The sequence below is a fragment of the Acomys minous genome, assembly GCF_964271855.1.
Source record: "Acomys minous genome assembly, chromosome: 9".
Classification (NCBI taxonomy): Eukaryota; Metazoa; Chordata; class Mammalia; order Rodentia; family Muridae; genus Acomys; species Acomys minous.
The window spans coordinates 16,518,631-16,541,717 of NC_140490.1; the positions used below are offsets into that span (position 1 = coordinate 16,518,631).

At 44.9% G+C, this 23,087-nt stretch overlaps 2 protein-coding genes across 6 annotated transcripts in view; one reads left to right on the top strand and one right to left on the bottom strand.

The window, feature by feature from the left end:
• Positions 1–23,087, top strand: part of WDFY4 (WDFY family member 4) — a 227,691-nt gene that overhangs the window by 167,648 nt on the left and 36,956 nt on the right. The window lies entirely within an intron of this gene.
• Positions 1,708–23,060, bottom strand: LRRC18 (leucine rich repeat containing 18). 4 transcript variants are annotated; one of them, XM_084793914.1, is made up of 5 exons: positions 22,915–23,060; positions 19,056–19,154; positions 7,504–8,364; positions 5,493–5,523; positions 1,708–3,025 (listed from the first exon to the last, which is right to left on the bottom strand). In XM_084793914.1, exons 3-4 carry the CDS (start codon positions 8,265–8,267, stop codon positions 5,520–5,522), a joined length of 768 nt encoding a protein of 255 aa, XP_084650040.1. In that variant the 5' UTR covers positions 8,268–8,364; positions 19,056–19,154; positions 22,915–23,060; the 3' UTR covers positions 1,708–3,025; positions 5,493–5,519. The 4 variants fall into 4 exon arrangements, with proteins under 4 accessions (XP_084650040.1, XP_084650038.1, XP_084650037.1 ...); XM_084793912.1 differs by lacking the exon at positions 5,493–5,523 and having other exon boundaries at positions 1,712–3,025; positions 19,060–19,154; XM_084793911.1 differs by lacking the exon at positions 5,493–5,523 and having other exon boundaries at positions 1,714–3,025.

Genomic DNA, 23,087 nt, shown 5'->3' on the forward strand with positions numbered 1-23,087 from the left:
GCTGTGTGCCATCGGTGGTGAGGTGGCTGCTTGCCAACTGTAATGGACATAGCTTAGCAGTTGATGAGGCTAAGCTTGAAGTGTTCAGGTCCGCTGATACCACTCTTGGGCATCTTGCATTGTTCTCACGAGGGACTTATTGTGTACACTTAGCTCTCAGGTCATTTCACGGTAAGTTGTTGCCAGTTACCCAAATGAATGAATAGAAGCAAAAACAAGGGCCCATTACCTCATGTGCCTGAAGAAGACCAACCAAAGCAAACCAAAGCCCCGCTCATCAGCATGTGTAGCTGGCTCTCTAGGCTTATGATTGTCTACTGGAAGCTGTGGCTGTTCTCCAAGTGAGGACTTCCTTTGGACCAGTTCCATTCTAGGTGGGGTTTAAGTTTCATTTTTCTCAACTTCTGTTCCATGCTCATCTGAGAACCAGTCCAATTACTTCATTGGGCAGATCAGGGCAGCATTCTCTTAGAAACGCATCACATAAAGCACTTGGGCGTCCCATAGCTCTTAGGCTACCGTCCTCAGATTCTTAAAGGGCCCTACCCCAGCAATGCGTACCCTCTACCTCTCTCAGTTTCTAGTCCAGAGAGAAGGCAGACAGAAAAAGGGTAGAGGGAAGAATACAAAGAATACAGATGATGAGCTGGCTGTGCACACCGTGTTTGGGATCCCTACAGCGATATCTGTCAGGTGGTGAAACGACAGTTCTCTGTGATGGGTCAGATACTCAGAACTTTCTCACATGATCTTGTGCACCTCTGCGCAAGCATGAACCTGCTGCTTTTAGTTCCACTGAGATAATTTTCCATATTGTGGCAGGATCTGCCTCAGTCACTCTGCGCCATGCCTGGGCACAGTTCCAGCATCTCCGCAAGCATGGAGATCCCTCTAGAAACCTTCTGTCACCCACTGGGACCAGTACACAGTGCTCTAGTGTTTATGATGTAACTCATTTTTCAACGCAATGTTCTATCATTGGCGGAGGGGGTTCTGTTTATCTCTTCTCTGAATTCTTCTTGAAAATAATGAGAGACAAGGAAGGTAGAATGTCAGTGATAGGAAGCTGTGTAATTCCTGTAAAATGGTGATCTTCTGTGACCAGTTGCAGTGCCAAAGGCACAACTGTAGCAGCCCGGAGCGCAGCTTCAAGTTCCCTTTCTCTCTGTGATCCCACCTTCAGTCCTCCTCCTCAGAGATCAGTGTAACTGACTGGCTAAGGGGCTAATAACTGTAATACATGTAATTGTTTTAGTAAAGCTCATTTCAGCTTCTCCCCGAGTGGAGCAATATGGTTCCTGGGTTTCGTGACAATATGAAACCTCAAGAGGTCCATGATGGAAGATGGTGCGATCCATCTTTCTGGGCATAGAGAACAACAGTTGTAACTAGAAGTAAAACAAATGCTGACACACACTCAAGGTGAGTGTGACAACCAATACTCCAGCATTCAGATGCTTCTAACACATTCCTGCAATGCCATGGGATTGGGGAACAGATATGTGATGGCCCAGGAATGGTGGGAGCACCCCCGACTGGTTGACTTACCCCAGATGATAAATATGCCCAGCCAATTTCAAGGAGACTAGAACATAGACACAGAACCCATGGACTTTTTAAAGCAAACTTCTTAGGATCTGCAAGGATGCAACCAACAATGAATATTCTTAGATGAGTTCAGTGAGCTGAAGGTAAAGTGTTCCTTTGTTTGAAAACCTTAACTATATGGCTGAAGAATCACAGTTCGTACTAATCACGCCATACTGACTCTTAAGTTTTTACTAGAGAGATGTACAAAGACCTTTCTATTATTGAGTCTAGACTGTACATTTTTTAAAGTTTTGTTTTTAAAAATAACTATAGATTCACAGAAACCTGCAAAAACAGTGGAGTCTCTATACATGCCTCCAGGGCAGCAGGTGGTTTAACCACTGAATTATACAGTTTTAAAGCCAGGATCATGCCATGTCTGTTTCCATCTCTCGGATTTTTTCAGTGTGCAGATTCATGTAAGTGTCACCATAGTCCGCATGTGTGATCATTTGATCATTACAAAGACAGCTCTTGCACTGTCACTGCACGATCAGACCTACCCCTGAAATGCCTGCCGTTCTTGGCTACCGGAAACTACTGACCTGCCACTCACCACTTTCATTTTTATCATGTAGAGACAGTTCTATAAATATAATCACAGAGTGTGCAATATTTGGAAACTGGCCCTATAAAGTCTAAAATAACACCACTGATATCTGTCCAAGTTGTTGCATGTTCAAACAGTATGCGTCTTTTTATTGCTGACAAGCACGTCATGTATGATGTCATACCAGAGTTTGTTCAGCTACTTGTAGATGGAAAACCATTTGATTGTTCCAGTTTGGAGCCACTACAAATAAAATTGACCATTTACATTTAGTGTAACTATTAAAATGTTAGAACACAAGCTGGCCATTTAATTTTTGTCTGTTTTCCTTGATTACTTCTGTTTTCTTTCTGCTGCCTTTTTTGTGTGCAACTAAGGGAATGGTTAAAATTCTACTTTAATTTGTTGATAGTGTGAGTGTATTTCTCTATGTGCATATTTTATACATGTTTTAGCTCCTTGATGTATGCAATTATATGCATGTATTTTTCACAAGTTACTAGTGATTAGATTGTACCATTTTGAGTGACATGTATTGACCAAAAGACTTTTAAGTCTTAATGTAGACTTTTAAGTCTTTAATTGTCTATTAAGATGTGTAGTTTTTAAGTGTTCTCTTTATATACATGCAGAAAACCACATGAGATATCTTTCAAAGGCATTTTCATAAGTAGGTAACCTAAATCCAAGAAGTACAAAGTAAAAGTTATAAAGCAATTCAGTGACTTGGGCAGCATCGGAGAGCCCATCTTCCAGAATATTCACTGTGCCACTCTGTCTTCTAATTTGGGACTTTTCCTCTTCCGAACCGCTTATTTCTGTTAGCTGATTGATCTTCATGTATTTTGCCATAAGCTACTCTAGGAGGTGGATGTTGAGCGCAACCTGGGGAACGGAGACACAAGAGACTAAGGCAACTGCTCCAGGCCACCAGGACAAACACACAGGTCATACTGAGGTCTAACCAGGGTCACCTAGGCTGTACCTGGCTCTCAGAAACTGGGACTACTGTCACTGAGGATAGTTTATGTTCTCCTTAAGGAAAGAGAAACCAATGGCTTTGTATCAGGTATTTCTAGGCCCAGGGCAACTTCCAGGGAATAAACATGGCAGTGGTATTTCATAGAGGAAAGAGCATCAATATTAAATAAGATGCAGAAGATGACTGCTAAGTGCTCCATCTCTCCAGTCTTTGCTCTGTCTGGTAGCCAGCATTTCCTAGCTGAAAATGGATCTAACTGGAGTGTCTGCCAGACAAATCAAAGATGTCTTCCTGCTTGGTCCAATCTTGATGAAGTCCAATGTGCTTAAACCCCTTTCTACGACACAAAGAAAAGTGAAAGTACAAGAAGCACCTCCACCATGTGAAGATGGAAAAGGAGTGTCATTGTATGTGCCAGCCAGTGAGCAGCCTGCAGGTCCGTGAGGTGATTCTGAGAACCAGTGAGGAGCATGCTGAGATGGAGCAGCTTGAGTGGGAATGAGTCAGGGAGAGGACAGCAGAGAGAGCAGAGGGGGGAATCCACCGTCAAGATCTAGACCCTTCCTGGCATAGGCTGCAGCTGCTAGGTTTTCCTTAAGTTCTCTTTGCCGGTATCTATGGATGCCTAGGAAACGTAATGTACATTCTCCAGAGAAAGTGCTTCAGGGGGAGCAGTTGAACCACACAGCACCCACAGACTGCTGCTTCTCTCTCTAGATCATATTCCTGTGAGGACCCTCAAAGAGGAAGAGCCTGTAGTTGTGAGGCTAGATCCCTAATGGGCACGTCAAGGATTGCATACTAACCAGGGCAATGAAGGTTGGACTCCCTCTAGAAATCCGCATGCTTAGAATGAGAAGAGTATGTCCTGAGAGCCTTGGCTAAAACACCGAATTCACCCAAGACCTCAGGAAAGTACAAGACACATATTCCAGCCAGCCACTTCTAGAACACAGGTGCATCACCAGAGTGTATTTCAAATTGCATGTACCGTACAGTTCCACAAGAATGAAGTAGTTATCCATACTTCTCCCATGAGCTCAGAAGGAAATCGACACGTTGCGTTCTCATGCTGGCTACAAGGATGTCCAGACCTTTTCTTGCTGTCTTTGCACACTAGCATCAAAGACACAAACAAACAAACAAACAAACAAATCCAAATTTCCTTGACAAGCAGTTTCAAGAACCACCCCAGAATTGGGTTCAAAAACGAACCCCAAAAGCCTCACAAGGAGGTCACAGGTTGGCTAAAAACCACAATGGAGGAAGGAACAAAAGAATTATACGCACAGGTGGCGTTTACTGGGGAAACAGACGATGTCGGTTATGTTCAAACATCCTTTCTTAAAAATAATTACTTGTGCTATTTAATTTTGGCTGCCACCTTACTCAGCAATCTTCCTGCCTTAGTGTCTCATGTCATAGGACACTGAAGAAATGCTCAATTTTTCTATTTTATCACAAGCTAGGCAGAAGGTGGTGTTGATGTTGGCTAAAGGGAAAAAAAGAGGAAGAGGGGAAGAGAGGAAGGAAACAAACACTAGTTTGGGCAGCAGCAGGAGCTAACCCCACCTCATTCTTTTACCCATGGCCACTGAGGCACAAATGGCAGCCCTAGAAGCTGTGTCTAAAAGGCAGAAGCACACGCTATTCCTGCGTGGCCTAGCAAATTCTCTTACCAGAGCTCCCAACTGTAAGACCCAGCTAGTGAATTTATGAAGGAATTTATCTTCCTTCCTTTGCCTAAAACTTGGAAGAGAGAGTTGTGTCTTTCTCCCCCATAACAGTGTTAGAACTTGTAGGGAAGAGGAGACCACTTGAGGGTGGTGCCTTTCATCCAAGTGCTTGGGTGGAAGAGACAGTCTGATCTCTTCTAGAAGACTGTCCTGATGACAACAGAAAAGACGAATCTAATTAGGAGAGGCCACCACACTGTGCTGTGATCCCTGGCAGTGCAGAGAAAGGAGCAGGGTATCAGAGAGGAGTTGAGGGTGTGGGGGGTGGGGTGGAGGTGAGGGATCAACAGAAACCCACTCCAAAGTTCACATCTTCAGGCATCAATTTCCCAAATGTTAGAGATGCAGGACCAGGCTAAAGGATGTTCAGTGTTTCTCTTTCTGCCTCACTCCTGGCTAGCCTAGGCTACACAGTGAGCCCCGGTCTGGGAGAGAGAAAGAGAGGAGAGGAAACAAAACAAGAAACACAGCCTTGCAGACTTAGCTGTGGGCTCCATCAGTAGGCCTGAGAGTATCTTTTTCATGAGATCAGGATGTTTCAGTGACCATTTCCACTCTTGATAGATATTTCCTGCAGGGATCGTCATGCCTAGGGCCCTGTGACAGTCATGCGCATCTCAGATACGACACTGACCTCATCTCTGGATGGGCTTCCAATAAATCATCTGTGATAGTAAAGAAAGAGAAAGTTATAAAGAGGAGTAGCCACACCGAGGAGGATGTGCTGAGTGAATTCGGAGATGGATGGTGCTGGTGGGATAGATGCGTACAGTCTACCTGACGGCATGTGCCACCATTTTAGAACAGATCCTAAAACATACTATTTCCAGTGATGCGGGACTGCCAGAAAATAATCCAAACCACGCGGCCATGTGTTAGTCACCCAGATGCTCATCACAGAACTATTTCTGTTAGTGAAGAATTGCAAACAACTTAAATGCCCCCAGGAATGTACAGTTATGCACAGCATGAGAACAACTGCATTGCAGATGTTTACAGTGTTCTTTCCAAAGACCACGTGACAACATGGGTTCCAAAACAGGGGAGAAATGACATGAATAATTTTAGCCACGTGGAAACATACACACAGATAGGCTGGCTTACACTACAGAATGGTGACTGTGGTAAGCGTCTTCCTTTAAAACTAGTCTATGCTTTGGTTACTTTTGTAATGGAAACTATATAATAGCTAGGGGTAACTACAGTGCCTCACTAGATTATTCTGAGATTTTGAAAGCGTGATTCAGAGAGTTGCAAGCTAAGAATCGTGAGAGGAAAATGAGTCCTAAGGAGCTAAAAGATGGAGGGTGTTGCCTGTTGCCATTTATAGTGTGAAGAAGAAGTGAGCAAGCCCCCTGTACTGAGGGCTCCATAGCTGTGCACTGGCCATGGCTGCACAGCTCTCCGCCCACTCAACCAAGTCAAGGGAAAAGCCTGTGCAAGGGGTCTGCCTCTGTCTTTTACTCTCGGGCCTGTGTAGCTGTGAGTGAAAGGAACACAATAGGTCTGAGGGCGGCTTACAGTGACAGGGACATTGTCTCTACCATCGCCATTTCTGCTTGAAGAGCTAGTGTGATTCCTGACTCTGCCCACAGTAGTCCTTCAGCCGCACACACCCTTCATGGAGGGAACTGATATCTGCTCAGTGTCTGCACCATGCTGTCTGGCTTAGAAGCCCACAGGCTCCAGCATGCCATCTTCCCAGATGAAGGAACCAGACGGTTAAAGAGTCAGAAGCCCCAGGGAGGTAGCAAGAGAGGCAGAGCTACCATACACCTTCATCTGTCAAAGTCTAGAATCTTTGGATTTTACCTATGCCAGCCCAGCCCTGTGAAGGCAAATGCCCAACAGCTAACTTCCCTGAGAATGACTGTCTTGTAAAGTTGCTGACTTCTAAATTCCTCGGGTCAGGATGCTCTGCCCATCTCCTTTCGTTGGCCTGCCTTCCAGCTTGCACAATGCCAGCCAAGCTTTTCTCCTTTGCACACGATCCCTGCACCTACCATGATGACCCTCCCCCTCTTCCTAAGGGTCTCAAAAGGCACTGGGCATGATCACAGTCAACCAAGAGCCTTCAGGAAAGCTCCTGGAGGAGCCGCACAAACATAGTTGAAAAAGCTGCTTCCGGCTACTTCCTGGTGATATTTAATGCTAACAGCTCTCCATCTCTGGGCCACTACTCCCTACCAATCCATACTTTCAGACTGCTGGCCTGTACTGCCTAAATGCAAAATTTTCCAGTAGGATGAGTTCTACATTTGGGAGTTGGGAATGTGTTCCTAAATGCCAGGGATAGTAAGAGTATATTGGTACCATTAGTTCCTTGGGCCATGGTTGGCACCAGGAGAGTTCAGGACAGAAATGAGGGGACAGATAGATGAGGGTCCTTTCTTGGTTCCCTGTGCTTGTGTGTATGAAAGAAGTGATGCAGGATGCATGCAGGAAAGAAATGATGTGTTAGAATGGCAAGAAACCAAAAGCCCTTCAATCAACCAAACCATAGTCCAGGAGGTAGGGAATGGTGTTTTATGACTTGGATGGAGAGGTTTCTACAGGAACACAGGAGCCCTCTTCTTTGGGTGCAGCCCACTGCCTTGTCCTCCCTCCTATACCCCTCCTGTCTCAGGGTCAGGGTCCCAGGTCACCTCCAATCTTCCTGGGAATCCTTGGCCATTGAGTTGGGTGAAACCAAATTGGAAAAGAGTGCCTTTCTCGGTGCAGAGGGGGCCATGCTCCTGATTTTGTTCAACTTGTCCCTGGCCTGTTGGCATTTATGCAGGCAAGTTGTACACAGGTCTCTCTCTTCCACCAGGTAGAGGTTTTCTAGCCTTTTGATGGAGTCTATGAACACTTCTGATTCATCTGCACTTTGAAAAGGGTTCCTTTTTATGTTGAGTTTCTTCAGCTTGGGGAGCTTGCTGATGCTGGCGGGGATGCTACTCAGCAGGTTGTCATGGAGCCCAACCTCGTGGAGCTCCTTCAGTGCCCCAAGCGTGGTGGGCACGCTGTCCAGGTGGTTGAGGCCCAGATTGATAGTGCGAATGTTCTTGAGCTGGTTCAGCTCTACAGGCAGCCCGTTGGTGGTCAGCCTGTTGTTGCTGATGTTCAGGAAGAGCAGAGTGGTCATCTGGCCGATGGACTCGGGGAGCTTGTCGATGTAGTTGCTGTGCAGGTCCAGCCATCGCAGGTTCTGGAACTTGGAGATGGAGTCAGGAATTTTCTTGATCATATTCCGGCTAAGGTCCAGCTCATCTATGTCATTGAGACGTAAGATGCACTTGGGGAAGGTGGTAATTCCCATCTTGCTTAGGTCAAGGCGTTTTCTCCCATCAAATGTGATTTTGATGCAATTCTTGGCCACATTGAGGGTGATCTTTTTGCCCTTGGGGCCTTTCCCACCCTTGGCCATGGTCTCTTAGTATAGGAGTGCACTTGAAGAATGTTTTTCAGAGTCAATGGTGATGAGCTTGAGGAAGAAGTTGCATGAAGCCGCTAGAAGGTAGGCTCTGATAAGAACAGAAGAGACAAATCTGATTAACAGAGGGACACCACGCTATGCTGTGATCCCTGGTGGTACAGAGGAAAACAAAACAAAACAGGGTAGCAGAACAGAGTCAGGGCAGCAGGAGCAAGCAGCACCAGAGGTCTTCAACAGTCCTCATCTTTTCAGATGTCAGTTTCCCAGATGTCTAGCTACGGTCCCAGCAATTAACCTTCTGACTCCAAGTTGTGCATGTGTGTGCATGCCTGTGTGTATACATGTGCATGTTCGTGCACGTGCGTATGTACTTGGCTATGCGCTACTTCAGCGGCTCTCACACATAGAGTCTCTCTAAAAGACCATTCTGGAAGGGAGGGGCTACCACTGTCAGAAGCCTGGATGGAAGAAATAGAGTGATTGTTTAAAATGACTATCATATCTCTTTCACATTTGGAACCCAGAAGAGCTGGCAGGCCTTGGTTACCATAATTACACAGTGATGAGAGCAGTATTGAGCCTGGGGAGTCAGAGTTTATCTTCACAGCAGCATCCAGAATTCCATTCCTCTCCCCAGGCATCTGGAGAGCCAGGGTGGACCTTGCAAAGCTCCTGGAGATGGACTTTCATCTTCATTGCTACACAGCCTCCCCCACATCCCTCCTACTGACATCAGCTATAGATTACACACGTAATACTGGTCTGTAAACATTAGTTACAAAGTACACATAGTGTCTCTAGGAGATTCAGTGCTGTTCCTGCTGTTCAGAGAGGAAGACTGAAGCTTGCAAGTGAGGAAAGTCTACAGCCAGGAAGAAGCAGGCTCTAGACCAATGGTTCTCAACAATCCTTAATGCTGTGACCTAATACAGATCCTCATAATGTGGTGACCCCTCCAACCATAAAAGTGTTTCATTGCTACTTCAAAACTGTAGTTCTGCTACTGATATGAATTATAATGTAAATATATGACACACAAAATGTCTAATATGCGACCCAGAGGGGTCGAGATCCACAGGTTGAGAACCAGTGCTCTAGCTAGTCAGCAATGGAACAGCACACTCAGACAATCCACAGTCTGAACAAAAATGAAAACAAATCAAGACAACACCTCGAGCATGAAATTGGGACAACGATTCAATGCAGCCTTGGAGCTTTATGTTCTGATATTAGGAAGAAGAAAATGCAGCCTGGAGAGATGGCACTTTTTGGCTCTTGCAGCCAACACAGGTTTGCTTATTTAGGAAACTCACATGGCCTGGAATTCTAGCTCCAGGGGATCCAGTGCCCTGTTCTGGCCTCGGAGGTGCACACACAGACATAGACATACGCACATAATTTAAAATTCAAGCCCTTTCTTCTAAAAGAAACTGAATGCCTTCCTTGACCCCAGGTTATGAAGAAGGTAGAAGTTTAATTGTACTTATCAGCATAATATTGGAAATTCCAGGAAGTGAAATAATACAAGAAAATAAAGGGCATGAAAAGACTGAAGGAAAGATGTTTGTGTGCACAGGTGACCTGACTGTCCCCACAAAGCTTATCACAAAATGTTTAGGACATTCTTTAAACTGATAGCTGAGATTAAAAAGATTATAGGAAGCAAGGTTAGTGCGCGCTCGCACACGCGCCCACACACACATATTATCAAGTAACAATTGGAAGATAAAACTTGAAAAGAAAAACGTTCCCAAAAGAAAAATGCTTGAATATCTTAGATATATGATAATGATAACATCTGTGATGAAAATTACAAAATGCTGACAAGAAGAATATCTAAATAAATGGGAAAAGAGATAACACATGAATTAGAAAACCCAGTATGGTTTCTCCTGAAACTGGTCAAAATACCATGATCCCAACTAAACTTTCAACAAGATTATATACATATGTGCATATATATATATAAGTTTTATGTTTCATGTTTATGTGCATAAGATGTTCTAATTTTGAAATTCTGAAATTTTGAAAGATGAAGGAGCTAGAAATAAAGGCCAATTTTGAAAGAAAAAAATGGAGGATTAAATGTACAATAACTTAAACACTTACCATGTAATTAGCATGTATTGTCAGCTGAGGGACAGATACAAAGGCTAGTGGGAAAGGAAAAATAGATCTGCACAAATGTAGCCAACAGAGTCAACTGATTTCTGACAAAACTTTAGTAGAAAAACAAACTTTTCAACAAATCGTGTTGGGTGATTGGTCATCCACACGTTTAAAGAAATGAAGCAAAAAACCATTAACAACTTCATGAAAATAGCTAATAATAACACAAAGTGGATCATGGATATGAATGTAAGCTATATAAATTTTAAAAGAAACTGGAGAAGATTTTTATGACCTGTAGTTGGGCAAAAGAACATTTCTTCAAGCGATAATTTTTTTCAATGGGCTTGAAAAGTGAGTTTTTGCTGTGTGAACAAACCATTAAGCACAAAGGGATAAACCAAAGAAAGAAGGGACATATTTGTAAGCCATGTAGGCAAAAAGGCCTGAAATCCAGAATAGAGGAAGAAAGTCTATAGTGAAAACAAACATAAAACCAATCGTAATTCCACAAGGTGGAATGCACAGTAGGGCAGCCCAAAACAGTTCGGCTACTTCTTATAAAATTAATCATCTTCTCACCAAAACATGGCTCATCTTCCCCAGCGGGAAAAGAAAAACTTATATTCCTATGAAAGCGTATCCCTCTGTTTACCATTGCCTCATTCACAACTGAGCCAAGAGGGCAGGAACGTCCTTCAGTAGTAGATGGGCTGACATAGAGAGACTGGTTATGATGACTGTCTTTCTGTCTGTTGTGGTGTGTGTGTGTGTGTGTGTGTGTGTGTGTGCTCTAAAATGTCATGCCTCATCCTACAAACACCTACAGACGTGCTGGTGAAAAGTAAACATACATTTCAAATATTTGTAAAGAAATGTTTGTAAAACGAACATATTTATTCATACAACCATCTAAGTGACCCCCAAGAGCACACTGCTGCCCAGAAGAGGTCTTCATGATGAGTGAATCCATCATGTATGTAGCTGCAGGAACTGGACCCACCAGGGTAGGGACACTGGGCTGGGGACACCAAGTTTCCAGGAAGCAGTGTGTTTAAGTTGTCCATGGATGGTGAAGCTGCCTGGACCCTGCTTTGGGGACAGTTATATGCATCTCTATATGTTCAAAGCTCAGAGACTTGCATTCCCAAAGGGAAGGTGCTATTGCAGCTACATTTTAAGATGTTTTGTTTTTTTTTTTTAACTTGAAATCAATTGGAATTCTCTGATCAACCTCTGTGACTTTTTCCCTGTACAGCCTAGGTTGGAGATCTAGGACACTGTGTGTGTGTGTGTGTGTGTGTGTGTGTGTGTGTGTGTGCAACAGTCCCATTCTGTCCCTCAAAGAGCAGACAGGTGTTCAGCATCTGAGTTTTGTGGTGGGGGAAGGGAATAGGTGTTCACAGGAGGCACAGCCGAGAAACTGTGCTTCACTTGAGTTCACAAAAACAAAACAAATAAACAAAAAAAAAGGTGAATTCAGCTCAGGAAAACCTATATGCTCATGATCATCTATTTACTAATTTCTCTCCATGGTAGGGTGCCCAGACAGAGAAAAGAAAATAAAGAGTCACTAGCAAAACTAGAGCTTCAGATAAACAAGACACAGTGTTAATTGGAATGTCTCAAATCTTGCGAAGCTTTGTAGCTAGCAGCCATGGCCTTGGGCTTGAACAAGTAGTAAATAAAATTGACTTTGTCTGAGGTTGTTCTTAGATCTTTGGGATGGATGTAAACCAAGTCCCTCTGCTTATTCTTGCCTGAATCCATCTGTTTACTCATTGAGTGCACCAGGGGGCTTGCTCCTCAAGTTTAACTGGCTAGAATCCAGAGGTTAATACTCCTGGCCACTAGACTGTCCTGCGTAGTCAAAGGTTGGTGGCCACTTGGTTTTCTTCTCTCTAAGGTGTGAGTTAGAGGGTTTCTGGACAGGAAAGGATGCTTCCATTAGATTGGGATCCAATGAGACCAGCTGGACCTGCTCCCGGAGGCCACTCATGCCATGGGAAGAAGCCCTACCAGCTCTGAGAAGCAGAAGCAAGGAAACAGTGAGGAACTGGCTATAGCACACCGTTCCATTAAGGAGCCTCTCTCCAATGGGCCCTTTGGCTCTGAGCCTGTCCATTAATCAACTTAAGGCAGAGTAGAGAACTGGCTGGGCTAATGCACTTTGCCACCTCCCTAGTGAGTCTGGATCCCCAGACAGAACAAGCCAGGTGGGAGCAGGAGGAGCCGCCCTCCCCTCCTTAATGCATCTTCTCAAGGTCACCTTTCGCTGGCTGCGATCATCAGTTGTGGAAGGCCTGGTGTGTTGTGTTGATCAGAGACCCTTCTGATCCCCGAAGCTGCTTAGCACCCCCAGAATCAGGCAGTGCCATAGGCACTGTTTTCAGAGACAGAGGAATCAGGGACCTCTCCCCTGCCACTCTTCTCGTTAAGGCCAGGCCCACCCATGCATGGAATAGAAAAGTAGATACAGTAGAAAAGAAGAACAGATGACATAGCCACACAATCCAAACTTATTAAACGGGCTCTTTTTACGGGTTCACGGAAGACTTCAACAATCATAGTCTGCAACCCACAAGAGAGAAGCCCGCAGTCATAGGAGGAAAGATACACACATACAACAGACAGACATGGGGAGGGGATGGAGGAAGAAGGGAGGGAGGGATGGGCCATAGATTTTTGTTGCCCCTGCACAGACTGGAAAACCCAGGACTAGAGGGTTCCAAGTGAGTCCCATTTTCTTGTCCTCTGCAGTTATGTTTTCTTCTTGGGGGGAAAAAGTGGGCCAGTTGGTCTGATTTTAATTTCTGAATAATTTTTCTATCTAGTCATTGTGAATGAAGCAGCATGAAAGGACACCCCATGGATATCTAAATTAAAAATGTAACGGCAACCTATATTTTAATGCCATCAGAACATTTGTGAGCATCTTCAGCTCCAAGGCCATTTTCATCATCACCACACTAGCATGTGTCTAGTGCTTCACACACGGGCCTCTGCCTTTGTTTTTAAGTAACACTGGTTTCTCTTTTCTTTCAGGCTTAATATATCTTATTAAGTTCCCAGCAATAGTGCCACAGTAATTACTTCATTCTTGGGTTGATTCATTAGATGTAGGACAGACACATAATTGAACTGAACCCACCAAATCGCTATGGTTTTTTAGCCATTGTTTGGAGGTAACTGCATGGCACATGGATGAGAAATCCTCTTTGCTTGTGAGCTGTCTCTTAGGCAGTGGCAAATAAAGGTGCTTATCAACATGGCATGACGTTATAATCCCCTCCTCACTTATGACAGAACAATGCATGACTTTACCAAATCTCCAAACATCCCAGCTTAGCCACAGGGCACCTGTAGAGTGCTGGTGGTAGGCTGCTTACCACCAGAGCAAGAGGATCATCTGTCACATTGTTCGCTTGGGAGGATAATACAAATTAAAGCTTTCACGTACATGTGTTACTTTTACCCCACTTGGAAGTCAAGAAATCACAGGCCTAATTGTCACAGGTTGAACACCCCCTGGCCCTGCATTGGGTCTTTTTCACACCATATTTACTGGGCAGGGAACAAACTGGCTTACCCCCCTTGTGTGGTCCCTTCCTTCACCTGGGTCTACTCACTCCAAGGAAGGACTTTAGTCACTTTGGAGGTAGAGACACGGAGATCACAGAGTCCCTTCTGTGGAGATGATGTTTCTGGGACTCCTCAAAGATTCCCCCCCCAAATCAGCCCTGATTTCTGACTTAGGCCCAGTCTGCACTGGGGGAAGACTAGCCATTCTGGGCCAGGGACTGTGTGCTGTTTGTGAGTGTAACTATGAAGTGCCCCACTCTTCCCACTAACTGCCTCCACTGTGGGCTCATGTAGGCAGTGTGGATAGATCTTACAGGGACATGATTTCAGGGTTTTCTGATGTCTATTGTGGAGGTGCTACCAGCTGTCCAGAGTCATGCGCCATCACTGACTAAGTGAGGTGTGCTGAGGCCCTTGCTGTGAACCTACCACCAGGCCCTCATACAGCTCCAGTCTCTATGGTTGTTACACCTAGACAGAAACAGAGACCAGCCCTATTTATTAAAGTAAAGGAACGGAGACTCCAACACATCAAGTAGCTTGCCCCAGGTCACAGAGGGCACAGTCAGTGTCAAACCTTGATGGCTCTGATAGCTGAATTTATAAGCAAATTCCCGCTGCAATCTGCTGCCCTTCAACCTCCTTTGCCTTACAGTGGTGGCAAATGTCTCCTGTTAGGGTCACGATGCTGGTTTCTATTGATTCCACAATGAAGAAGACATTCTGACTCCCAGAGTGTAAGCCCCACCCAGCCCCCTGCAACACAATGTTAAGGCCATGCTCCAAGCCAAGAAGGTGAATTCTTACTAGTAGGGTCCATGAAAGTGGGACCCAAGAGTGTTAGGGTCCCCAGAATCTCATTGTTAGGTTCCTCAGAGCCTATATTTTTATATGTATGTATGTATGTATGTATGTATGTATGTATGTATGTATATGCATACATATATGTGCACATGTATGGTGTAACTTTTAGTAATGTTTAATAGCATTGATGGGGTAGTTTAACTGTTAAAAGCAAATGGTCTATGGGCAGGCAGCAAGCTATATGCACACGTATGCACATTTATGCACATATATGCACATCTGTCAGTTGGTGTTCTCTACTCCTCTCTCAGTCTCTCCTAGTGTCATGTAGCCAAATCGGCCCCACATATGCATGCCTCTTTCTTCACTGGGTTTTCTCTTTGTCTTCCCTCCCATCCTTACACCTCTTTTCATAGTCATGCTTAGTCTTCCCATTCTGCAGGGGAAGGTCCTGGGGAAGGGTTGGGGCAGGATGAGTGATCTGTGCCAGCTCACACAGAGACTGTTCTAGAGATGGTGAGGAAGAATCTTTTTCCCTCCCAACACAGTTCTCTCTCCCGGCCTGGAAAACAGCAGTGCCTACACGTGCTGAACATTCATCGATTTGGCAGTTATCTGGTTAATTTGGTAATGCCATTCTGAGGATCTTTCTGGGACCTTCTGTGTCTGCAGCCTTGCCCACCCTCTATTATTTACTCCTCTCTGTGCACCAGCGCGGCTTGGCATACATGCCGCCTCAAAGCCACTATCTGTCAAACTGCCCTCTTCCCTCTGGTGGGTAATAAGAATTCAACTTTTATTTGGAGCAAAAGTTCCCCAGGGGTCACATGGCCCCATAACGAAAGATTATGATTTCTTATTGGTTTAATAGCATCTATTTTGTAATTCTGGATGTACTCTGTTTTAATTGGATTTGTTAAAGGAACAAAAGGGAATAGGTGCCTTACAATTAAAATAAAATTTTAAGATTATTAGTTTAATCGACTAGAAAGGCCTTGTTCATCAACCACAAGTTCCAAACGCACAGACCAGCCTGAACACAAGCAAAAGACAAAGGGCTCTTGTGGGTCAGGCTGGGTTTCCAGACCCTGATGAATGAGCTTCAGCACCATTGTAGCCACCACACTTTAAGCTTCACTCTTGCAGGCAGAAGCCCTTTTTTTCTTTCACAGCTACCCTACCCTTGGTGGACCAGAAAACTGGGGGTCCAGAGCAGCAGTATGGCAGAGTGGGTTGATATACAGAGGTGTTATATTTTTATGTTGCACAAATTCTGGTGACTTTAGCTACTGTTTAAAGTGTGTGTGTGTGTGTGTGTGTGTGTGTGTGTGTGTGTGTGTGTGTGTGTAAGAGCAAGATTCTAAGATGTTAAGCATATGAGTGGCCCCTTTCTGCTGACTTTGGACAGGCAGACATGACTGTTACCAAGAATACTATGAACTATGACTACTGTGTTTGGGACAAGGCACATTCTCAGATCTCTCAGGTCACCCACGTTGGAGCCATCTGGCTTGTCCCTTTCCAGATGTGTATGAAAGGACTATAGAGTAAGCAGCAGGGCCTGTCGTTGCCAGCCTGTTTGGGGTGATATGACATGTGTGGGCTCAGTGTACTTATCTGCAAAATAGATTAGTAAATTATAATTTGTTAAAAAGAATAAACGAGGTGATTGGTATATACTCAGAGGTATGATGGGTACTCAGTGATGCCAGCACCTGTGGACTAATACTAACGTGGCAGCACCGTACAGCAATTTTTTTCCCTGCCACTGACAGCGCTGGACACTCTCCACGGGTCTGCTATTGTCAGTGTAGGCTCGGGAAACAGTCTTTACAGACTCCTGAACCAAACCACTGCCACCTTTAAACACGTACTGTTGCTATCACCAGTAGTAAATGAGTGTAAAAGCAGCGTATAGTGTATTTACCTGCTTTTAATCTCTAGAGTTTCCTATGGTTCAAGCTAATCATTCATTCATTCATTCATTCACTTGTTCATCCATCCATTCATCACGTTTTTATTGAGGTTGTACTATAGGTCAGGTGATAGGAAATGAATGACTAAAGGCAGACAGTGTTGTGGTTTCCATGTATCTCCCACTTGCTGAGCAAGCAAATCAAGAAGCCGGGGGCCATTTCCAGTGGTGTGAATGCTCTGCGTTTACAGAGAGTGCTGGAGACAGAAAGCAGCTACCGGTGTATGGGAGTGACTAATTTCAGAGTGGGGACGTCCTCGCCAGGAAGGTGGCCTTTGCTGTGTTACTAGACTGCTTAGGAAATGTCACACGAGAAGACTGGAGGAAAAACAGTTCAGGAAGGGATGGGGGACTGTCTCAAAGACAGATGTCCTGAGGGTGAGGAGAAGCCAAGGTGCTAGAGGCGACGTGAGAGCATCTGGAACAGATAGCATGAGATAGGGAAAAACAGGATGTGGGCAGGACCTGACACATGGAGGCAAAAGAGCAAGGACTATGTCCCACTTCCTGCTAACAGGCGGCTTTGGCGCTGAGTCACTGTCTTATCTTGACTCAGTTTCTTCAGGTATACGAAGGTGGTAGAAGGGTCTCAGGTTTGTGTAAAAGACACGTGGTATGAAAGAGGCTTAGTACCTGTGAGAGATGGCCACCTGCTCAGGGGCAGGCCTCCATGTGTCTGGCTAGGCATAGCTGGCTACTAGGAAGACAGCAAAGAGGGAAAGTGGGGCAGATAGAAACAGAGCAGGATGCTTCCCCTGGCAGGGCTGCATTGTCCAGCCACAATGGAGGAGGATGCGTTCAGTCCTGATTGGACTTAATATACTGGAGTGTGTGGTGCATGGAGGGTGGGGGGGACGATAGGGGGAGTTCCCCTTCTCTGAGAAGTAGAGGAGTGGGGGGAAGAATGGGGACGGTGGAACCGGGAGGGAGGGAGGGAGAGGGGCTACCACCGATCAGAAGTAAAGTGAATAAATAAACAAGCAAAGAGATTAATAAATATAGAGCAGGGTAGCAGAAGAGAAAGCTAGTGTGCACTCAGAAGTAGGTTTTCTTATCTGTGGTACGAGCAGTTGATAGAGCCTTTTAGACTGTAAGCCAGACAGAGACAACTCAAAAGCAGACTGAGAATTCTAATGGCCTTGGCATTTCCTGTTCATTTCCCCTCTTTTTAATGAGGGATATGGGTCATGTTTCAAGCTTTGTGAGCCCCATCTCAGTTAACCCAGACACCCCACTTCCCAGCATAAACTCAAGTCTTGACAGCCTGTCTGTTATCAGGTCACACACTACCAGCGTACAGGCAGCATCTCTGCTCCATGTGTTGTGAACCTGTTTGGTTTTTCCATGGATTTGGCTTTCTGGGCCAAGAGGCATGCTCTTGATGCTCTAGGAGCTGGAGGGAGCTGAGCTACATCCTGTGGGAATGTTTGTCCTGTTTGGGCCAGATCCTATCCTCATGGCTCATGCCTGACTGAAAAGAAGGCGTGTGTGGGTCACAGATCTAGCTACGGTATCAGGACAAGTCTGATTACCCGAGCCTGGGAGAGAGCTGGGAAATGAGAGCCAGTGGTGGATCCAACTGGTGGCAATCTAAGGTGGCTATTGCAGCGGGGTCACCTGTTGGGATGAGTGTCAGTTTCGGTTACACGCCTTGGGTTTTGTAGGCACAGGTACAAGGAACCTGGACCCATCACCTGCCTTTCACTTCCCCACCATTCTGCTAACAGAATGGGGCATGGTAGGAAGTACTCCATCTCCCAATCCCAGGGGACCCATGGAGACCCACAAGGAAGCTAGAGACACTGAGCACCAGCACTGACAAACCGCCAGGAGACAAGCTTGAGCCATCCAGAACTCTGCAGGAGACAGTGGCTGCCTGAGCACGACCCTGCTGCTCTGGAGGCTGACACTCAAACCCAGAGGACAATGACTCATTCCAGCCTGGAGGTCAGGCATTGCTCTGTCCCTCCTTATGTGTGACTTTGTATGAGTCTGTTGGCCTCTCTGAACCTGCATTTTACCTCCCACTGCTATGGACCAGCAAAAGACTCTGGAGAAAGCCAGCTCTTAGTTGTGATGCCCCACCCCCCAACCTACCCACTGGTCAAAGCTACCTGAAAACTAGACCGTGTCCCCAGCCTGCTGTTCTAGCCAGGACTCAGGGTGTGTGGCCTCCTCTGCTAAATAATACATTAGCTGGCGTCTGGACTTTGAAAATGAAGCAGCCAGGAGAGCTGCAAAGGAGAGGAAAAGGCAGGTTTGGAAAAGGCAAGAAAATGGGTGGCAGCCACCAGGGAGCAAAACCTTACCTGCCTTTTGTCCTGATGCTCCTTCACTGTGAAACTTTGTCACCAGGCAACAAGAGTCTTTGGGACTTGGGAGTTAATTAGCATAATCTTGACGCCAGCCTACAAATCGAAAGGACACAGGCTGAAAGTGTCTCCAGGATACTGGTCTCCCAGGAAGAGGAAATCTGATCTGTGATCCAAACCTGTGAGCCCCCCTACAGCTGGGTGTTTTCTCAGGCTTCAGAGGCAGCAGGGGGGGGGGGAAGAGGGTAAATATCCAATGTAGAGGCTTTCCATGTCCACCCCAGTGGACACTGAAAAGTCCACGTGGCACCTTTAAGGGACATCATCTTCAGTAGCATCCAGCCGCGTGACCCGTCATTAAACTTTCTTTTTACTTCCCGGGTGTTTACTTGCACTTCGTTTGTGGGGGAGGGCTATCTTTTATGTGTTTGTTTACTTGAATTTATTTATTTTTCTTGCAGTTTTGCTTTTCTTTCTACCTTATTGGCTCAAAGCAACCACAGTGCTCACGAGGACACACACATCTGCAATCACATCTCTCCATTGACTGTTTTTGGTGACTGTTGCTGTATCTTAGCTAATGCACCGGGGCATGCATGGCCTTTCCTGTTGGTGCCATTGTGACACCATCCCGGGGAGTGAGGCTGCAGTTCATATCCCTGTGTGTGTTTTCCTTTAGCTCAGTGGCTCTCAACCTTCCTACAGGTCCCTCATGTTGCTGTGACTCACAAGCCTAGAATTATTTCTTTGCTACTTCCTAACTGTAGCGTTGTTGCTGTTGTGAATTGTGATGTCATTATCTATGCTCTTTGATGATTTTAGAAAACCCCTGTGAAAAGGTCATTCAACCGGCAAAGGGTTGTGGCCCACAGGTTGAGAACCAGTGCTTTTAGTACTTAAAACAAAACAAAACAAAACTAGCCAAACAAGAACTAGAGTTTTTCTGCAAAAAAGAATATGATGTTGTTGAAGTGATGTGTAGAAGTAAAAACTAACATCGTACATTCCTCTAACTGAACATAGTTAGAAAAGAAATAGAATGGCTATGAATTAAGTAAATATTTTAAATCCATAATTAACCCGAGCAATACAAATTTTGGAAAGTATAAAAAAGCAAAAGAACTAATTTTAATTAAAAATTATAAAAAAATTCACCATTAAATAAAGATATTGATGGTATGATATCATTATTTTGTGTTTTATCCTAAAGGTAAAGAAAAAATGTATTGCTGCATTTATATAATAAATAATTTATTTAACAAATATAATTAGAAAACTTTAAGATACTCAAAAATTTACTGCAAGGTATAATTAGAAAATATATGTAATTTAAATGAGAAATCATAATTTAAAAGTCATAGAATTAAGTAAAAACTTAACATCAATAGGTTGCATAAAGGAAAATACACAAGACAAAAACACCTTTATGTCTTAAGCCTTAAGGAAAGCCAGGTGTAACTCTAGCATCTGGGTGCGGGCGAGGACACAGTGAAGCTGCTGTTAGCCTTAGTGAAAATCGGACACAATCTGGAGCGTCAGATACTATTGTTAGGTTTAGAACTATGTTGTACGTAAGGCACACATGCTAGAGTGGTGTCAGGGGAAGCTGTGAGAGAAAGATCAGCAATCTGTTAATTAAAGGGAAACTCTCTGGTTTGAAAGAATATGTCTTTCTTCTTGTAGACTTTTTCTTTTTATTTCTTTATTATTCTTATTCTTATTCTTATTCTTATTCTTATTCTTATTCTTATTCTTATTATTTTGAAGACAGGGTCTAACTCTGTAGCCTAGGATAGCCTGAAACTCTGTGATCTTCTTAGGTCTCCCCTGTAGTGGGTTTACACAGTGAGCCACTATGCCTAGCTCTCCTCAGTGATTTCTATTGCTCTGTTATCTGATTCTGACAATTGGGATTCAGGCTAACCTAAATTTGCTTCTGAGGCTCAAACAAGGCAACTGGGTAAGTAGGTTTCCAAAGCCAGCCTCTTGGCTCCTTGATAGGTGACTGCTCATGTCAGGCATTGTCCCTAGCATCATTAAGCGTGCTCTTTCCCTATGCAGAGAACATTACGGGGCTCAGAGCTGTGCGTGACACAGGCTTCCCTGGGATGCACAGCAAGCCCACCAGCAGAGATACGCTTCCAGTTTGCTTAAGTTTGCAAATTTTCTTCAATGTGGATTTGTACTTTTTTGAAATGACTTAGCTTGAGAGTTGGATCTCCTGGTTACCTACTAACCAGGTCTTATGTTCTTACCGGTTTTGTAAAAGACAGAACAGCCTGGGAGAAGTTGGCGAGTTGGGGACAGGACGTGGAGATGTTTCTTCTCTGACTCAGAAGCCCGTGTTAAACTTGGGGCCCTTGGTGAATGTCTTCCAAGTTGGGGCTACACCTACCTCCTAGTCCCAGAGGCAGGGGTTGGAAAGGAGACCCCAGATTCCCTCCAGAGTGGAAGAGATACAGATTTCAGATACCTGGCCGAAAATTCTTGTTCTGGGAACTAACACAACGCCTCCAAAAGCCCAACTCTAGGTAGCTCTGTTGAACCGTCTAGGGAAGGTGTGTAAGTTCCCGGAACACAGCTGGGATTACACTCACTACCACCCTTCCAGAAGACTAGTTTCCAAGTGCTGTTGGGATGTTGGTCTGGTAGTACTGTCTCAAGCAAGCAGAGGCAAAGACTATATGGTACTTGGGGTCCGGAAGGCCCCCAAGGTAACTTGATATGATCACAAATAGAGAAGCCTGGATGAAAATCCCCTCAGAATAAAGAAGGGAGGATTTGAAGTGGGTCCAGCATGCAGTTCTTGGGAGACTGCCGTCTCATCTTTGGAAGTCACCCAGAAGAGAGTGGATAATGACGTCTTGGTCTGGAGAGGAAATAAATGGGATGTTGTCTGTAGGTGCCAAGCTGGGCCACCTTCCGGCCAGACAGGGTCACATGCCCTCATCTTCAGCCACTTCATTTGAGTCCTTTTGTTCTTCTACCATCATCTCCAAGTTGCCCAAGGGCCCAGACTCATGCCCTGCAACTGCCTACGAACTCCTGGTGAACGATGGGGGCTAACTGAGTTGACAGAGGAGGTTATAAATTATTCCAGAATCATCCAGAAAGGTATCGGCAGAACTGAGCAAGTCTTCATCAGAGAAGCAGGTCCCCAGTCTTGTCACCACTCTCTTCTTTTGGAGTATCAAAACAGTCACCCTGCTGAGCTTGACCAATGCCAGTGTCCCCGTGTCACCTAGGAGGGAGCCTGTGCCTACATCTACTACAGTCTTATTCACCCTCATGGCAACACTTGCTCTCCACACGCCTATGTAAGTGTGGCTAGTGTGTTTTAAGTGTGAACTAAGAGAGGTTCAGACAGTCTTAGTGTCCCTACTGGGTCCTTTAGTCAAATGGTACCAAATGAATGTGAGTCCATATTTTCTCTGAACCAAAACCACACTGGTCTGTCCATCACTGCCTCTTCCAAAACTCAGGAGGGCTTTAGAAAGTCAAGAGCCACATCTGACATCTTGTTTGTTTGTTTGTTTTTCAAGACAGGGTTTCTCTGTGTAGCCTTAGCTGTCCTAGAATCACTATGTAGACCAGGCTGACCTCGAACTCACAGAGATCTGCCTGCCTCTGCCTCCCGAGTGCTGGGATTAAAAGAACATACCATCACTGCCTGGCCATATCTGACATCTTATTCAATCTTAAACACACTTTATTTATGATGGACAATGCAGTTTTATCAGTTAAAGAAATTATTTTTTTTTATTCATCACCAGTTATATAAAACAGGTACATGGACTACTTCAAGAGATAGACTGAGATATGACTGAGAAATAATACGTTAAAAAGTGAGACTCACTTTTGGTTGGATGTCTTCTCACCATTGGTAATGGCGTTCTTCTCAGATGGTAGCAGAAAAGATGGATCTTTCTTGGAGCTCATAGCTGGTGATCTGGGGGATGGAATAGGAAAGGCCCTTTTATCCCTGGCACCATTCCGCTAGAAGGAAACCTCACAAATGACCACAGGTAG

What these genes read in the sequence shown, in the direction of transcription:
- LRRC18 (XM_084793912.1), bottom strand. Translation starts at nt 8,267, where the DNA reads ATGGCCAAGGGTGGGAAAGGCCCCAAGGGCAAAAAGATCACCCTCAAT. An exon ending in GATTCCCAGGAAGATTGGAG is followed by an intron (nt 3,026 to 7,503) that starts GTGACCTGGGAC and finishes TCCGTTCCCCAG; the next exon opens with GTTGCGCTCAACATCCACCT.